We start from the raw sequence: 16913 nt of genomic DNA on the forward strand, positions 1-16913 counted from the left end.
TAAACCATACAAGAGCTGGGCACAGCAGAGAAAGAGTGGTTAGAAAGCCACTTGTTTTAACCTGGGCTAGAAAGAAAACCTCATCACTACACGAGGGCAGTGGGGGTATCAAAGACAACCTGGAAAAGTGAACATCAGAAAAAGTACTTTTATCAGATTAATATTTTAGAAATAGAGCAATGTTTCAGAATTCAGAAATTTGCCAACACTGAATTTGAGAAATGTGAGACAGCACGCTTACCAGGGTGTGCTCGTAAACATAGTTATCAATCACATTCCCGAGGTTTGTTCCTTCATCCAACAGGCCAACGGAGTAGTTTGCATCATCAATAAATCCTTTCATCTCAGCCGTATTCCACAAAGCCGAAAGTCATAAACCAGGAAAAACAAGAGACGGGCCACCAAGCCTTATGTCTGGGTCCTTAGAATATGCAACAAACTGTCAAAATAGAAGTTATTTCAAAGTCTGTATCATTTCACTATTAACCTTATTGTAGGAGTGGTCAAGGAAAGTGTGGCAAGTGCCTAAATTAGTGAGGAATCTGTATAACTTAATACTTGCAGAAACACCGAATCATTCAACATCTTTTAGTGCCCATTTTAAAGTGAATTTTATATATTTAAAAAAATCAAGCTCAGTATGACCCAGTGCAAGATAACCCGCACACGTGCAGTTTAGTACCAGTCAATATGGTGCCTGGTTTACATGCAGTTGTAGACCCAGCCTGTGTCATTCATCTCATTTTATGGTTCTTCCGGAACACATAATTTTCAGTAAAACATACTTGTTTTAAGAAAGCTAGTGAAATACTATCTGCAACAAAGAAATTAAAATACTAGCCCAAGCTTCAATATACTGCCAGTCACATCCCACAGTGTGTTAACAGGTAACTGCAGATAAAGGTCTTTTCAATTCTACTGTAGGTGGAAAGTGAAGCAACAAAGGATAGAGGGGGATAGAGAGTTACTTTAGTGGACAATCTGTAGCTCTGATACAGACTAGGCCTCACCTCAGGCTACAATGGTACTGGCTATATCAGGTTAGCAATGCAAGTCTTTTTAGGTGTTGTGAGTTAAGCTGACTTAGTGAAACACAAGTCAGAAAGAACTGGTCGCAGCTACATTATTTAATAGCTATGTGATCCTAGGTGAAATTCTCTTAACTACCTCCTGAAAAGGTTGCTGTAAAAACAAAAAACAAAAGTATAGCATATGAATTAAAAAAAATATATCACACTTGTTCAAATGTGTTGATTCAGAATAAAGCTAAAATGAAGTTGCCAAGTGCCAGAAATACAAAAATGCCATCACAATTTAAAACTAGGTACAACCTAGGCACCTGGTACATCCTAAATCATTTATTAAGTCTAAAGGCAGATTAAATCCAACATCCCTCCTATCAAAGAAATCTTTCCCCTCCCCCAGATCACCCATGCTCCTCTGGGCAGCACTTACTGACAAAGGTTTTTATCTTTCCTGAATTCACTGGTCCTTAAAGGTTACTACTTTAGGCAAGGATTTCTTTTAACATAAACAGAAAGTCCATTAGCAAAACAAGGATACTACTCATTGGTACTTATTTCTAGTTGCCACATTAGTAATGTGCGCAGGCCAGCTATAGGCAACCTATTTCAAAACTTTGCATAGCCTTTCCGGTGTCCTAGATTCTCCCGTTCCCTCCCGTTCTATGTGCTGTTCACCTTCCGTGATAGCCCTCATCCTAAAGGTATACTCTTCAATGGTTCTCAAAGTGTCGGCTTTTTGAAAGCACCGAAACAAACTTATCAGTAAACCATAACATTAGTCAGATTTCCATTAAATAAAAAGTTTTAACTTTTAAAACACTAACTTCACCTCCAAGAAGTCCATTACATTCAGTTTAGCTCATCAAATCTCCTTCATCCAACAAGAGAAACAGAAAAGATGAGGATATTTTTATTTTACCAAAGTAGTTAACATAACTATATTAGACTTAATACTTATACAATAAAGTCAGTTTTGCCTCGACATTCTCTAAAGGTTGTTATTCCAGAAATGATGTACACCTGTGCCCAGAAAGCAGATGTTTTAGGCCTGAGGATATATGTGTTTATTTTAAACAACCTAATTCCAGTTAGAGTAACAATTTAGGTGGATATTCAACTATGCACTGAGGAAAATAGAAATGATAAAAGCTACTTATTAATAAGGAAGATCAAAGTAAGTATAAGAAAGAGTACAGCAGAAACTTTCAGTTCAGTTTAGCCATCACAAATCTCTTTGGTCAAACAGCTTTCACTTATTCTCTTAATGAAAAAAAATCTTCAGTCTAATTTTTCAGTTCATGAAACATCTAAGTCTCTATGTAGTATCTACCTGGAAACCTTAAGTTATGGATTAAGGACCTCGTAAGCAACAGCTGCCACATGCAAAAAGTCTAGTTTATAGTCACAACAATATGTACCTCAATTTCCTACAGCTGCTGTCCTTACAGAAATGACTATTAGGATCCTCAGTACTTAACAAAAACATCCATCTTACCTGCTCAATGCCTACATTCTTAACAGCAAACACGTTATGGCAGTGTGCCAAGCACTTCTGTAAGAACTTTATACATATATTATCTCTTTTTTTAAAGTTTGTTTATTTATTTATTTGAGACATATATTATCTCTTAACCCTTAAAAAAAAACCTCACAATAATGGTATTACCCCCATTTTAGAGGTTAAGACACTGAAGCACAAAATAGATCTAGAGATGCTGATGATCAAATTATGTTTAAAGAAAAAAAAAAAAAATCTCTCCAGCACCCCAACCTAGGAAAACACAGGATATTCCTTTTTTTGAAATCCAACTTACATACAGCATAAAAACATCCTATTATGTCTAGTCATAGCCATTTAGCCTTTTTGACTATTTTCTAGATTTTAACCTTGCTGTTCTTCTGTATCTTTTGTCTAACTCTCAGGTAAACCCCAAATGTGAAATTATTTTTCTTTTTTTGTCCATCATATCAACAGTTTACACGAAACACTGTGCAACCCATTTCGACAAATGTACACATCTGTGTAACACTAACCATGAAGGTAAGTTCCCTCATGTTCCTTTTGTAGTAAATCCCCAAATCTGCTTTGGGTAACATTGAGCTCTTTCTGCCATTATAGATCAGACTTTTGTGGAAGTGAAATAATTTTAAAATATAACCCAGGACCAAGTTACAACAGTTGACAAATAATGAGTAACATGAACTAAAATACAGTGTACCCTGCTCTAAAGGATACAATGCTGTGGAATCGCTGTACAACTATCATTGAAATGGAACTCTCACTTCAAACGCAACCATAGTGTTCATTCGCCAATCCCTGGTTGATTCACAAAGGGACTCAGATGGAAAAATAAAATTCATTTGCTATACTTGGCAGTACTTAATGAAAAAAACTAAGGGACTAACACACCTAAACTACTAAAACAGATGTAGTACAATATTATTGTATTTCTTAATTGTACTGAGCACTGCAATAAAATTGTTAAACCAACACTAATAAAGCCTATACATAAAAAATAGTGGGCATAAGTGAGCTCTCTTCTTATATGGTCCCCAAAGGTTTTGATATTCCCATATTTCCTAGCTCAGAATTGGTGCTCACAAACAGATGAGACAAAGGATTTCACAACTCTTAAGAATGGGGAGTTCTTCAAGTTAGGGTTGGCTTGTGACAGCAATGAACTCCTTCAACTTCAAAGTGTGTTGGAAAAGACATTCTTTTTTTTTTTTAAACTATTTAATGTTTATTTATTTTTGAGAGAGAGAGACACAGAAGGTGAGTGGGGGACGGTCAGAGAGAGAGAGAGACAGAATCAGAAGCAGGCTCCAGGCTCTTGGGGAAAAGACATTCTTAAAAGGAGTCCGAAACTTGATACAAAAATGACCCACACATAAACACAAAGCTCAAATGTCAGTGAGTGTTAAAAGTTATGCAGAGGAAAAACTTATTTCCTCTAAAGAATTTACAAAAGATAAAGGCCTCCAAGGAGGAAGATTTTCGAACACATCTTAGGCCAACAAACTCTTTGTTCAAATGAAATGTCACTTGGAATCCCAGTATTTTCAACAACTGAAAAGGCTGAAGCAGGTGGTTATGGGTAAGCTGATCTTTCCTATCTCTATTATTGTGCCCTTCTCTCACTGAACTGAGTCCGAAAAGTAGTTATAATCCTACCTCCAGGAGCCTTTGCCTAATTTTCTTAACGTGTTAGCAAAAAATATTTTAAAGCTCCACTGTCTCAAAAAGGTTTATGTTCTACATTTCTGCCTTGAAGCACTAAAGAAATATTTTGCTAGTTTTCCAAAAATTCATTTGAAGTTACTTGGTAATACTATGTTAAGCCAAAAATCTATGATACATATAGCATGCTCTATGGACCCAGAGTGAAAATAAGTGTGTATGTGTTGTGAATGAGCAGAGTTTATATTGTGTACCAGATCACCGAGTTAATCTATCTCAATTTTAAACACCACTGGGAATTTCCTCAAATCCAGGTAATACCAAACTTGCCCCCAACGCTCCAATCCTAAGTGTAATTTCCAACAGGCACTGCACTATTTTTTGTGGCTTATGAGTCAAAAATGGGACTGACTTACTGGCTCCAACACATTATGACCCACTATATACTGTAGAGTCTGGTGCTGCTAGAACTGTAGTATTTACATTACACTTCAGAAAAATCTACCCTATATAAAAACCTTATATTCTCTTCAACTGGAGCCAAGTCATTTTTCCTAAAAGCTCTGAAGTTTATGTTCATCAACAGATACTAGGAAGTATTCTCTACTTACAAGCCTTTAAGCCATATTCACAACTAAGCACCTTACCCATATATGGTGAAAGCAAGCTGTTTATTTTACACTAGTACCATTGCTGTAATCACAATACTGCTTTTGTAAGGGATTTCCTCTTGGATATCACAGCTGGGAAGAAAAAAAGTTTAACATTTCTTATTTACACCTTATATTGGTGTTTTTCGGGAATATGTTTTTTTATGAAGAGCTGCCAAAGAAACAGAAGGCTCCAAAGAACTGCACTGCTGCTCCCTGGAGCCTTCCATGAGGCCGCTGAGTCCTCATGTTCACTGAGAGGGGTAGCGCCAAGGGAAGTGGCTGCAGCAGCTGGGCACTTGCCTTGTTACACACCTGCTACAAAGGCTTCTATAGTTGATTGTACTTCAGAAGAAACTGATACATCTCTCAAATAATCACAAGATAATTCTGGCAGCAACAGCCCACTTGACACCAAGCTGGATGAATATGAGTCTTGGATTTCTGAAGTGAAGACCTCCCTGGAAGCAGAACAGGGAGAGCTGAAAGGTTGAGAGTACGGTTTCAAAGACATGTTAAGCAGGAAACCCAACCTTAATATAGCAACCACTTTTCTGAAAGGACTTTTTACTCATTAAAAAAAATGAGAACTTCAGACATTTTGAAATTAGCACTGTAAAGAAGCCTAAGAGCACTTTTTTTTTTTTATTTTAAACACACAGTCAATGAGGACTTAAAACTCAGCTAACAACTGATGTTGAAGTCACCTCTGTATTCTACCTCTGACAGAAACATTACTTACCACAAAGATTACCTTTAGAAATAACTGGGCAGAAGAATATCAGAAGAGGATTCTAAAGGCTGACTTTGTCACTCTAGATGGGAGGCCTGGAGCAGGTTCAAACCACCAAAAACAGTGTCAAGAAGCTATATACTGGAAACGGTAGAAGTTCCAAAAACTGTGCAAAAGCCATATGGATTTTTGCCATACCAAACCAAAATTATGTGATGGAGAATAACAATAACCTACACTGAGTACTTAGGATAATTGGGACACAGTATGCTTCAATCAACAGTTAAGAGGAAAGCCAGAAATGGCAATAAGCACCCTTAAACTTACTTTTCAAGTGATAAGGCAGAAAAAAAAAAAAAGGAAATAAAGGATAAAAAGGAAACCCTAAATAACCCTAGAGGAACTATATTAAGAAGAATTATTTTAAAGGATAAGAGTTAAGAATGAACGGAGATATTTAAGGGTGGGGGAGAAAAACCCTATAGGAAATGCTCAACAGGCTAAGTTTGAAATGCCTAGGTAAAGGTTGCCCTGTGATAGGTTTCACAAAGTTCTAAAATACATTTTAATAAGAAAACAAAATACAGGATTTTCATATATACTCTTACATGTGGAATTGGTAAGATTAATTTCCTTTTTTTTCCTGGAGGAAGTGTTATGTACCCTCACACTAGTAAAATACTTAAAGGTAACAAATACTAAAGATAACTACTATATTTCACACGAATGGGTAATCTACAACCATATTAAAACTTCATGATTTCTAAGCTTTCAGGTGCAGTATAGGTGCAGAGTAACTTTTTTTAAAAATGCGCTCACTATTTTGATTAACTTCCAGTAGATCTCAGTCACCTCTCAAGAAGAAAGCTTAATTGTCATTATATATAAAACACATGTGCAATACAATTATTGCAACAAAGACAAGGTTAAGAAATAGAATACCCCAGAATCTAGCCCTATACAGCTTTCCCAGGTGGCAGTGATTGCATCTCCCCTAGAACAAGCATGTTCATGCTTTTCTGATCAATTCCCTCGCTATTTATTCTATGTGCCCCTAAACCATTGGCTTTACTGGTTTTAAACTATAAGCAGCATCTATTATTCTTCTACTGTGACCGAATTCTTTTGCTCAACTTTAGTCTCAATTCACCCATGCAGATAGATATAACCAGTCCATTAATTTTCATTGCTGTGTAGTACTCTGTGTAGATATACCATTTATATATCCGAGCTGGATCTATGGGTTACTTCTCATGTTTTGCTATATTCTTTATATTACTTATGACCTAATTTCTATTATTTCTGTTCCTAAGGGCACTGCTATTTAAACTGTACTGTAGTACAAGAGTCTAGCTTCCTGGCTGGCAGTTTAAGTAGCACTGGTCTAGGGTTACATACTGGGAGTGGAACTGCTAAGTTTTTAGTGAAAAAGTCTTCAAGTCTTTTGCTCATTTTCCCATTGTTTTTTTGCTTTTTCTTACTTGTGGGAGCTCTTCATGAATTTAGGATAGCAAACACCTCACTGAGGATTGTTTGGGGATTGTTTTTGCTAGAACGTCCAGGTTGAACATAAGCTATCTCATCCTACTTACTTTTGGCCACACCTAACATAACATGTTGGTCATGTTGAACATAGATGCCCTGAACCTAGAACTATACTTATTTAGGAGCACTTTAGGGTATCAGAGGGTCCTTGCAGTAAAAAGCCAAGAAATAGATGGAAAGTCATATATTCAACATAAACCTAATATTAATTTGTCTATTTAAGCACATAAAAGCATGGTGAAGAATTCAACTAAAATATAAAACTGAAAAGCACCTACAGTTAAAGGAAATTTTTTATTAAATGAAAGGAGAAAGAAGAGAACGCATAATTTTTATGCTTATCAACATTTTAAGATTATTACAGCTAATACTACTCATGTTAACAATATTCTATTTGCAACCACATGGATGGAACTAGAGGGCATTATGCTAAGTGACATTAGAGAAAGACAAGTATCATATGACTTCACTCATATGAGGAATTTAAGATACAGAATAGATGAACATAAGGAAGAGAAGCAAAAATATAAAAACGAAGAGGACAATACATAAGAGACAAATACAGAAAACTGAGGATTGCTGGAGGGGTTAGGGTGGGGGGATGGGGTAAATGGATAGGGGCATAAGGGAGGACACTTGTTGGGATGAGCGCTGGTTGTTCTACATAGGGGATGATAAATCACTGGAATCCACTCCTGGAATCGGCACTATATGCTAAATAACTTGGATATAAATTTTAAAAAAGAAGAAAAGGATATACTCAATATAAATAGTAAAATCTTAAAAAGAGATTTAAAATTAGAGTTATAATCCATAACAGTTCACATCAATGAGAAATTAAGACAATCTAAAATATGTACCTATAATGCTGGTGAATATATAAAAATAATAGCATAGGTGACCTTAAACTCAGGGATGTCTATTTTCCCAGGCCACAGACTGCTGAATAAAATTCAATAGTTCCTATTAGGAGGAAAAAAACCCAAACCAAACAAAACCCAAAAACCAGTAACACCTAGAACAATGCTGTTCAACAGAACTTTCTGTGATAAGTGCAATTTTCTTTATCACTGCCCAAAATTATAGCCATTAACCTCATATAGCTCCCCAGCACTCACAATGTGACAGCTCATGCAACTAAGAACAGAATCTTAAATTTTATTTAGTTTTAACGTTTAAACCACCCCATCCCCAAATAACTTTAATCAAAGTAACAAAGATCAATTCACAAGTTTACAAAGCTAAATTATAAGAGCACAAAAAGTAACAAACTCCACAGCAAATCCTGAAGAGAGATTTAAAATACATGCTTACATAAGATAATGAAGAAAAAGCAAAAACACTTTGGAGGGGAGCATTCAACAAGAATTTATCCTGGGTCCTTCTCTAAGTCAGTTAGTTATAGGCATTTAAGATTTCATCTCATGGTGGTTGCATATGGCCATTACAAGGTGAATGTCATCAGTGTAATCCTTGTAACTCAGTGTGGTGCACAAATAATTTTCTATCCCTGCCATAATGTTCTTGACATTACTCACTGGATTAGAGAAAAGGATGGCTAAATCTCTGCTTCAGTTAGCTTGTGACAAATCGTTTAAGTGTGCATGGATGACCCCGGAATGGAGGTGAAGGACAAAAAAACCCACCTACTATTTACCTAGATTTTACAGTATACAAGGTACAAAAAACTTATTTACTCCTATTTAGAATTAAGAGTCTCAAAACTTTGGAGGGGTTGGGGGGAAGTCTCAAAAACTCTTAAATTAAAAGACCAGGTAAAAAGTATGTAATGGAACATACAGATTGGTAGCCACTGTTAATTCTCTTGGCTCAACCGTCTTTTGTAATAAATGCAAGTACTATTTTATCCCCTGTAAAAATTGCTCTACATTGCTTTCCAATCTTTTTGGCCCTTCCAGAAAAGTTTCTAAATTTGTCCAAAGGAAAAAACTCCATTTTCCCCAAATGCTGTTCTATCCATTAGCATATTTTCACATTGTTCTTGTACAGAATACTTTTCCACTAATTTACACAAGCAGTGAAGAACCATCAAATACTATTTTATGTATGCCAGGAGATACTCGCTTTAAAAACTGGTGTTTCAAGAATAGCAGTTTTACTCAGCTTTTTTGTCAAACACACTAACAAACCATTAACCAATGTTCTGTTGAATTTGCTTCCACGACAAAGTCTATCAATTACCAAAACTAAATTTTTTTCCCATAGTAAGTCAAAAACCTGACTTTATTACTGACAATAGCAAAACAGGAGGAAATAATACTAGTATATTCTTACAGAACATTTTTTCCCTTGTAAAAGTAATTTTAATTTAGGTAGGACGGGTACTATTAAGGCATATGTAAGTATTGCCAATCAGGAGACAGAACATGAATATTTAAAATGCTAAGGATTCGGGGTGCTTGGGTGGCTCAGTTGGTTAACCCCCGACATCAGCTCAGGTCATTATCTTGTGGTTCCTGATTTCGAGTCCTGCATCAGGCTCTGTGCTGATAGCTAGGAGCCTGGAGATGGTTTCAGATTGTCTATCTCCCTCTCTGTCTGCCCTTCTCCCACTTATACTCTCTCTTTAAAAAATAAACTTGAAAAAAATAAAATAAAATGCTGATGATTCTTAAATGAATCATCCTACATGAACATAGTCAACTAATGACAACCACATAAAATGTGGTTGTTTTAAGAGCCCATTTAAACAATCAATTGTAACTTTTTTCTAGATTTAGATACAATTTACTAAAAAGTATATGGTAATGATTAATTCAATGTGACTTCATCACCAGATTTCCTAATAAAAACCAGTTAGAAGAGAATTTAGTCTTCTGGAAAGGACTACTTAAAAATTTTCCACCAGGCTTATTAATTATAAAATGAAGCTCTGGATAAAATAACTTGAGAATCTAGCCCACTGAAAAATCCACTCCAGCATAAAGCCCTAAGGAATCTTTTTCTTAAAGGCATGCAAAAGCTTTTCCACAATTAGAGAACAGACCTTCATTATAATCTTAGATACTATTAGTGTTAAAACATCTGTCGAATATCTTTACAGTGCTCACATATTACCTCATACATATATTCTAAAATTTTTTTCAAAGAAAAGCTCTTATGTAAGCAACTACCTAAGTTTCTAAATACCTAATAAACTATCCCAAAATTCACCTGGTCACCTGATTTAAAAACCTAACTCCGGAGTGAAATCTGAGAGCTTAGACCACCCGCACAGTACTACTGAAGCAAAGAGAATTCACATAGCTATGCTTTCCAATGCTATGCAAATGCAAGTATTTTCTACAAAAGCCAGTGCCCTTTTAACGACTTCTGGTTTTCCAAACAGTATAGTTGCTCCACAGGATTTTAAATGTCCAGTATAACAAACTCCTGGTGATATCTAAGGACCTTTCTGGAATGTAGAATTCTCTCTTGCCATCTTCATTAATTCTAGTCAAGAACCTTTGGAGTCAGTGATGGTTCCTGAATTTAAAAATTTCCCAGATTTTAGAATGGGCAGGAGGCCAAGTCAACACCTTGTAATCACACTATTTCTGCAACAACATTTAGGAATACTGGCCCTAAATGGGATAGAATAAAAACCACCTCAAGGCAGCTCAGACTGTCAAGTTTTTGTTCCCAAATCAGTTTACGTTACTTTGAAAGGTTATAAAAAAATTTTTTAAAGTAACTTTTGAATTTCAGAATTATGCATATAAGGGATTATGGACCTACAGCTTCGCAGCAAAGCACCAAGTAGTTAAGTTTCCTTCAACATAATATACATTGCCTGGGCATAATAAGTAAAAATCAATTACTCTGGCTGCTAGAACCTGCAGAATAAATAAGTATCTTCAGTATATTCTATCTGTACTCATCTACCCCCAAAGAGGGGTTAACTATGGATTTTCATAGTTTAACCAGTATATATTAAATATTGTGAAAAATTAAGTTTTCAATAAAAAGACTTCAACTAAAAGCCTATCTTTTAATATGACCTTCCTTAAATTACAAAGCTTGTTCTTAAATAGCCATCTTAGAATCTATTCATGACTGTGTTGTCAACTAGACCCCACCCCAGAAAGTTAAATCTCCAGGCCAATGAATGAGGTTAGGAACATCAGATATACTGGAATTAGAACAGATGACTAACAAAAAAAGGGATAAGTGACTTGGTCCTGAGATGGCAGCTTTAATATGCACATAAGCCACAAGGTTAAAATGCATCCAGCCAGGTTTGGGTGTGCTGAGATTCTGCACTTCTATTGTAGATGATGCTCATCACAAAGACCACACTACACTATATTACAAAGGGGTGGTTAATACACTTAAAAAAAATCATCGTATCAGTTTAGGGCTAAAGGAATTGTTATGGTTATAGCTGTGATTTTAAAAATAAGTAAACTCCTACAGCTAAGAGAAAGAGAAAGCCAGTTTGAGTTTCTAAGTTAGTAGAACTTTAAAGAAATCTTACTTAAGTAGTAAACTCATTCACTCCCACTCTTAGCCTTATAAATGTGTTGAAAAGGTCTGCTTTAGTGTACTTCAGAGAAAACATTTTTGATATAATCTATTTAACAAAATCAGACTACAGAAACACTAAACTGATAATCTACACTTTCCTGAAAATTTCAATTGTTATTCCAAGTGTCTGCACAACTTAGAAACATCCAAACTTCAGGACACTTGGGTGGCTCAGTTGGTTAAACTTTTGATTTCAGCTTAGGTCATGTGGGGGAGTTTGAGCCATGCATGGTGCCTAGTCCTAGGTCTCCCTCTCTCTGCTCCTCCCCTACTTATGCAAAGCATGTGTGTGCCCAGTCTCTCTCTCTAATACTTAAAAAAAAAAAAAAAAAAAAAAAAACAAAAAACCAAACCTCAAAACCCCTATATCAATAACAAGAAACCTAAAATAATTTAAAAAATTAACTATACAAATCCAGCATCAAATTCAAATTTAAACAACAGTTTACTGTGGAATATTTTGCATAGGTGTTCAATTCAAAAGTCAAATCCACACATAGAAAATCAAGTACAGGCAAAACTAGCCCCCCTCCCCAAATGTTTAGAAAATAGCACACTAGGAGACATATATATCAACTCTCAGTAAGTCCTCTAAAAACAACCAATTTTTCCTCACCAGCTGAGTATTACATAGTCATTTTATAAAATAATTATAAATTCTAATAGAATCACTTTATACCTGGCAAGATGCTCATAACTAAATAAGGACTAAGACTCACCTCTCCTACACCATACCGTGAGTGGAATGATAAACAGAATCCTTTGCTCTATTTAAAAATGTCGTTTTTTTTCTAATTAAGCTCAAATACCTGAAAACTTGCCGAGTTAAATGGTTGAATGACAGAATAAGCCACTGCCTACACATGAAAAAAAAAAAAAAAAACAACTCTCCAACTTATGTTAAAAACTGGACTAGTAAGATTTCCTAAAACTTGGTCTACAGTATGTACTTAATTAATACTTGTTATGTATTCAAATACATTTTAGGTGATTCAGTCATTGGTAAACAATGCATATAAAACTGAATCAGTAATCCCTTAACTGTCAATCCTCTATTTTTTAATTTTTAGAGAGAGAGAGAGAGCACATGGGGGTGAGGGGCAGAGGAAAGAGGGATGGAGGGAGAGGGGGAGGGAGGGAATATTCCAAGCAGGCTCCACTCTCAGCTCAGAGCTCAACATGGGCTTGATCTCACAACCCTGGGATCATGACCGGAGCTGAAATCAAGGGTTGAACTCTCAAACAACCGACTGAGCCCACCCCCCAGGTGCCCCTATTTTAGAACTTTTAAAAAGTACATTAACGGTCACTGCACTTTAAGAGGTAAATACAATTTCAAATTCAGAAAAAGACTTACAAGACCCCCAGGACAAATGTGAAAATACTTACATGGACAAGTTAGGAGATGGAACCCCCCTATCATCAGCTAGGTTCCCAAGGTGGCTCAGCGTTGAAGTCGAACTGCTCTCTATACAGCACTTCTCCTAGGCCCTCTGGGTAGTTGTATACTTGGTCGGAAAGTTCGCCCTAAAGAAGGAAATAAAAGTAACAGTAAATAGTCATAAGTTAAAAAATATGTTACACTATGCTTCAAGCAAGTTAAAATGACTTCTAGATTAACTGTGGGAGTATATTTTAGTTTTAAAAAAGTGTTTCATTAGTCACGTTACACCAAGTGTTTTCAAAAGGTTTACCATACTACCAACTACTTTTTTATGTAGTAAAAATTTCCAAGCTCCTAGAGTACAAAATTCACAGAACTGATATCATGACCATCTTACCAAGTTGTTTTATCCACCTACTCAGTTTCCAGCCTTCATCTAACTTCATTTTTGCTTTTATTTATCCCCCCAAACCCAAATTTCTCAGTGGACTAAAACTGCACAATTCCCAAGTACCCTGGTCAACCTGATTTGTATAATGTTCTAGTATGATCTGTAATGTGGAACTACCCAGGGCTTTTCTTTTACTCTCCAGATTGCAAGTTCTTCTTTGCTTGAAGTATAAAGTCTTACTACATACCAAAAAGAAGATCTAAGACTTAACTAATACATTACAAATGTGAAATAACATTTGAGAATTGTCTTACAGATTAGGCAAGTAACTTGGAAGTTTATACCTCTTTCTTGTATCTGATCTACAGATACAGATACTGTACAGATACAGTGCTTAGCAGGTTATAAAAATGTTTAAAAAAATATATATATATAAAAGTTTTAAAAATGGTTATTACCTATTATGGTTTGATTGGATGGACTTCTCATCTCTAAACTGAACTGCTATATCGGTACTCAGAAATCATAATTCAGTGACTGCTACTTTAAAGTAATATAACCGAACAGAATTTGCTAGAAAGGGTCATAAGGATACCAGAAAAATGATGTAACTAGAGATTATAAGGTTAAGAATCAGAAAAATTTCAGAAGTACTTTAGCCATATCTAAAGCATCTCAAAACAAAATTTAAAATTCAAAAAAAAAGTATCCCTCATCTCCACCAGAACAGAAGCTTCCTTGTAGTTTAATTTACTAGAATATGCTCACATATTCTCGATGAGTCAAGAACCCTTACCAACATGCAACAATGAGTATAACCTTAGATTCCAAATAATGTACTCAAAAACAAAGATTTTGATTCTTTCCCACACCAAGATAACTTCAAAAATAAATTAAAGGTTGCCTCATGCTGGAGATAGAAACAGTTTATTCTAAATTATCCTAAGGAATGGGATAATTATCCTGGGTGAGACACGCACATCTGTCCCCCCTTCCATGTATCCACATCCAGACACTGTTCTGCTTAATGCAATTCAAGAGCAGTGGTGTAAAATACTAAGGATAGTAAACTTCAGACATTCAAAAATGTTCACCATCTCTAAAACATTTGTATCTAACAACAAAAGAAACTAGTAGAAAATGAAAGCCCTAAAATATGAAAAGCACATTTTAGGAAAATAAAAGGGGTGTACTGGGTAAAAAGGCCATTTACATACAGGACAAATAAATGTACAATTAAGATAAAGCAAAAAGGAGTTAAATGAAAATGTGTAGAAAGAGAGGTACAGGAAAAGTAAATTATCCTCATTTAAAACAGTATGTGTAAATCAGTTGGATCACGAACAGCGCTGCAACTAAGTTCCTTAACTGAAGACAAGGTCTCTTTGTTACATCCAGGTGAATAGCACCAGAACTAGTTCTGACTGGTCAGCAGCAGGTCACTACTACCAAAACCCACCCAAAATCTCCCATCAGTTTTATAGTACTATCCCAAAGCCTAGCACCCCCAAATTATCAGTATTTCTCTGAACAAAATACATTGCATTTACCAATGACTTTTAAAGTTGCTATGTGGCATTCTTTCCAAAAACCCCAAACTCCAGTCTAATCATGAGAAAAATAACAAAGTCAAATTGGGCGACATCTACTGGGTATCTGGCCACTACTTCTCTAGGCTGTCAAGTACATGTAAAACAAGGTTAAGAAACTGTCACAGATTAGAAATTCAAATAAAGTCTAGAGTTTAGTTAATGGTAATGCATCAAAGTCAGTTTCTTAGTTCGGACAAATGTACCGCAGTAAGATGCTAATAATGTGAACTGGGTGAGAAATATGCAGCTCCATGCTATCTTTTCAACTTTTCTGTAAATCTAAAATTATTCCAAATAGTTTCTTTTACAAAGTCAAAGTACTCACATAATCAACTACCACTAAGAAAAATAAAAGTAACGATCTACTGATATATGTATTCGGATGAATATCAAAAACATGCCGAGTTAGTTTTTCACAGAAAAAAATGCAAATAGTATAATTCACTCTAAACATAGCTAATCTACGGTTAAAAAAAAACCAGCAGAATCCTGGTTGCCTCTGGAGAGTGGAGGGATGGCATTTGAAGGGGCAAAAGAGAACTTCCTAAGGTGAGGCCAATGCTCTCAACATCTGACAGGTTTGGATTGCACAACTCTGTTTTGTCAAAACTCATCAAATGATATAATTAGAAATCTGTGCATTTTAAGGTTGTATTAGGCTACAACCTATGCTCATGAACTGAATTAAGTTGGGAGGGGTTAAGTGTTCTGGTGTCTCCTGACTTTGAAACACATGGAAAAATGAGAAGGACTGATGAATGGATAGCAGGATAGCAAATAAAGCAAAGCGTTAAATAAATCCAGGAGAAGATATAATTCTTTCACCTTCTGTGTTTGAAAATTAAGTTAAATGTGAGTGGCACGAGAAGGCACTGATTTGATTACTGCACCTATTATATCACCTGTAATCACTAGAAGCCTATCTTCCTACTAAATGTAAACCCCTCTGGGCTTCTTTGTCTTCGTGACCAGCATCTGCACTCACATTTGCAAAAAAAATTAAAGGATTAGGGCCTAGTCCGACAATCATTAGCCCTATTTCTGCCAGATCACACAACACTTCCCTCTCCTTTAAGGGTCCTCACGTTTGCACCCAAGCTTAAAGGTGGAAACACAACGAGACAGAAAACACCTTAACGGGTCCGAGGTGCCACCACAAAAATCCAGTTAAGTCTGAACATCAGTGGAGCTGTAAATTGTGTATCCGACCTCAGGTATCCGAACCAGCAGGTTAGCCCCAAAAACATACGCTCAGAATGTATTTTGGCCAAGAGTTAAAACGTCACTATCATTCCCGCCGGCAGCCAAAATAGTACTTGATAAGCCACCCAAGCCTACCGTTCTCCCTCTCACTGCCCAGGAATCGTGGCGCGGACGGGAAAACGAAGCCATGGTGACTAATCTTCAGGCTCTAGGAGGTGACTGGGGTGAGTGAAGGCAACTTGGCCCAATCAGGAGAGCCGCAGAGGGCGGAGCAGAAGCCCTGAGGCTTCCAGAAGGGGCCAAGGGCCTCTCGCTAGCTACCTGACACCGGGGTTTCCCTGCCATCGGGCCCCGAGTGGCGTCAACTTTCCTCCACCAGAGGGGGACCGCACTCCCCGCACCCCCAAGAACCGGTCCTCCTCCGGCAGCTGTCACAAGAGGCGCCGCCGGGACCGCCCCGCTCCATTCATAACCTAAGGCCCCGGCCGTTGCAGCCCTTCGCGCAGCCCGCGGGGATCACGGAGACGAAGTCGCAACGCGGCTGCGGGCCGGGGCTGCCGGACCAAGGCCCCTCAGGGCTGCGGCCCGGCCCCCTCCCCGGAAACAGCAATGCACCACGGGAGAGGGGTGGGGGCCGCACGCCGCCGGGAGACGACGCCGAACCCCCGGCAGAGACCCCCGC

General features: G+C 37.0%; 1 protein-coding gene across 7 annotated transcripts in view; it reads right to left on the reverse strand.

Moving 5' to 3' along the window:
- The window catches only part of AZIN1 (antizyme inhibitor 1), a 29034-nt gene that overhangs the window by 11636 nt on the left and 485 nt on the right, over window positions 1-16913 (reverse strand). For 3 of the 7 annotated variants that reach the window (XM_029923213.1, XM_029923217.1, XM_029923216.1), the window contains exons 2-3: window positions 13051-13188; window positions 242-439 (exon numbers count right to left, since the gene is read on the reverse strand). In XM_029923213.1, coding sequence (XP_029779073.1) covers window positions 242-343 — 102 coding nt within the window. In that variant the 5' untranslated portion in view covers window positions 344-439; window positions 13051-13188. Of the gene's footprint in view, window positions 1-241; window positions 440-5171; window positions 5318-13050; window positions 13189-16913 lie in introns of those variants that run through there. The other 4 variants (XM_029923214.1, XM_029923215.1, XM_029923218.1 and 1 more) reach the window with 4 other exon arrangements.

The sequence above is a fragment of the Suricata suricatta genome, chromosome 15, assembly GCF_006229205.1.
Source record: "Suricata suricatta isolate VVHF042 chromosome 15, meerkat_22Aug2017_6uvM2_HiC, whole genome shotgun sequence".
NCBI classification, from domain to species: Eukaryota; Metazoa; Chordata; class Mammalia; order Carnivora; family Herpestidae; genus Suricata; species Suricata suricatta.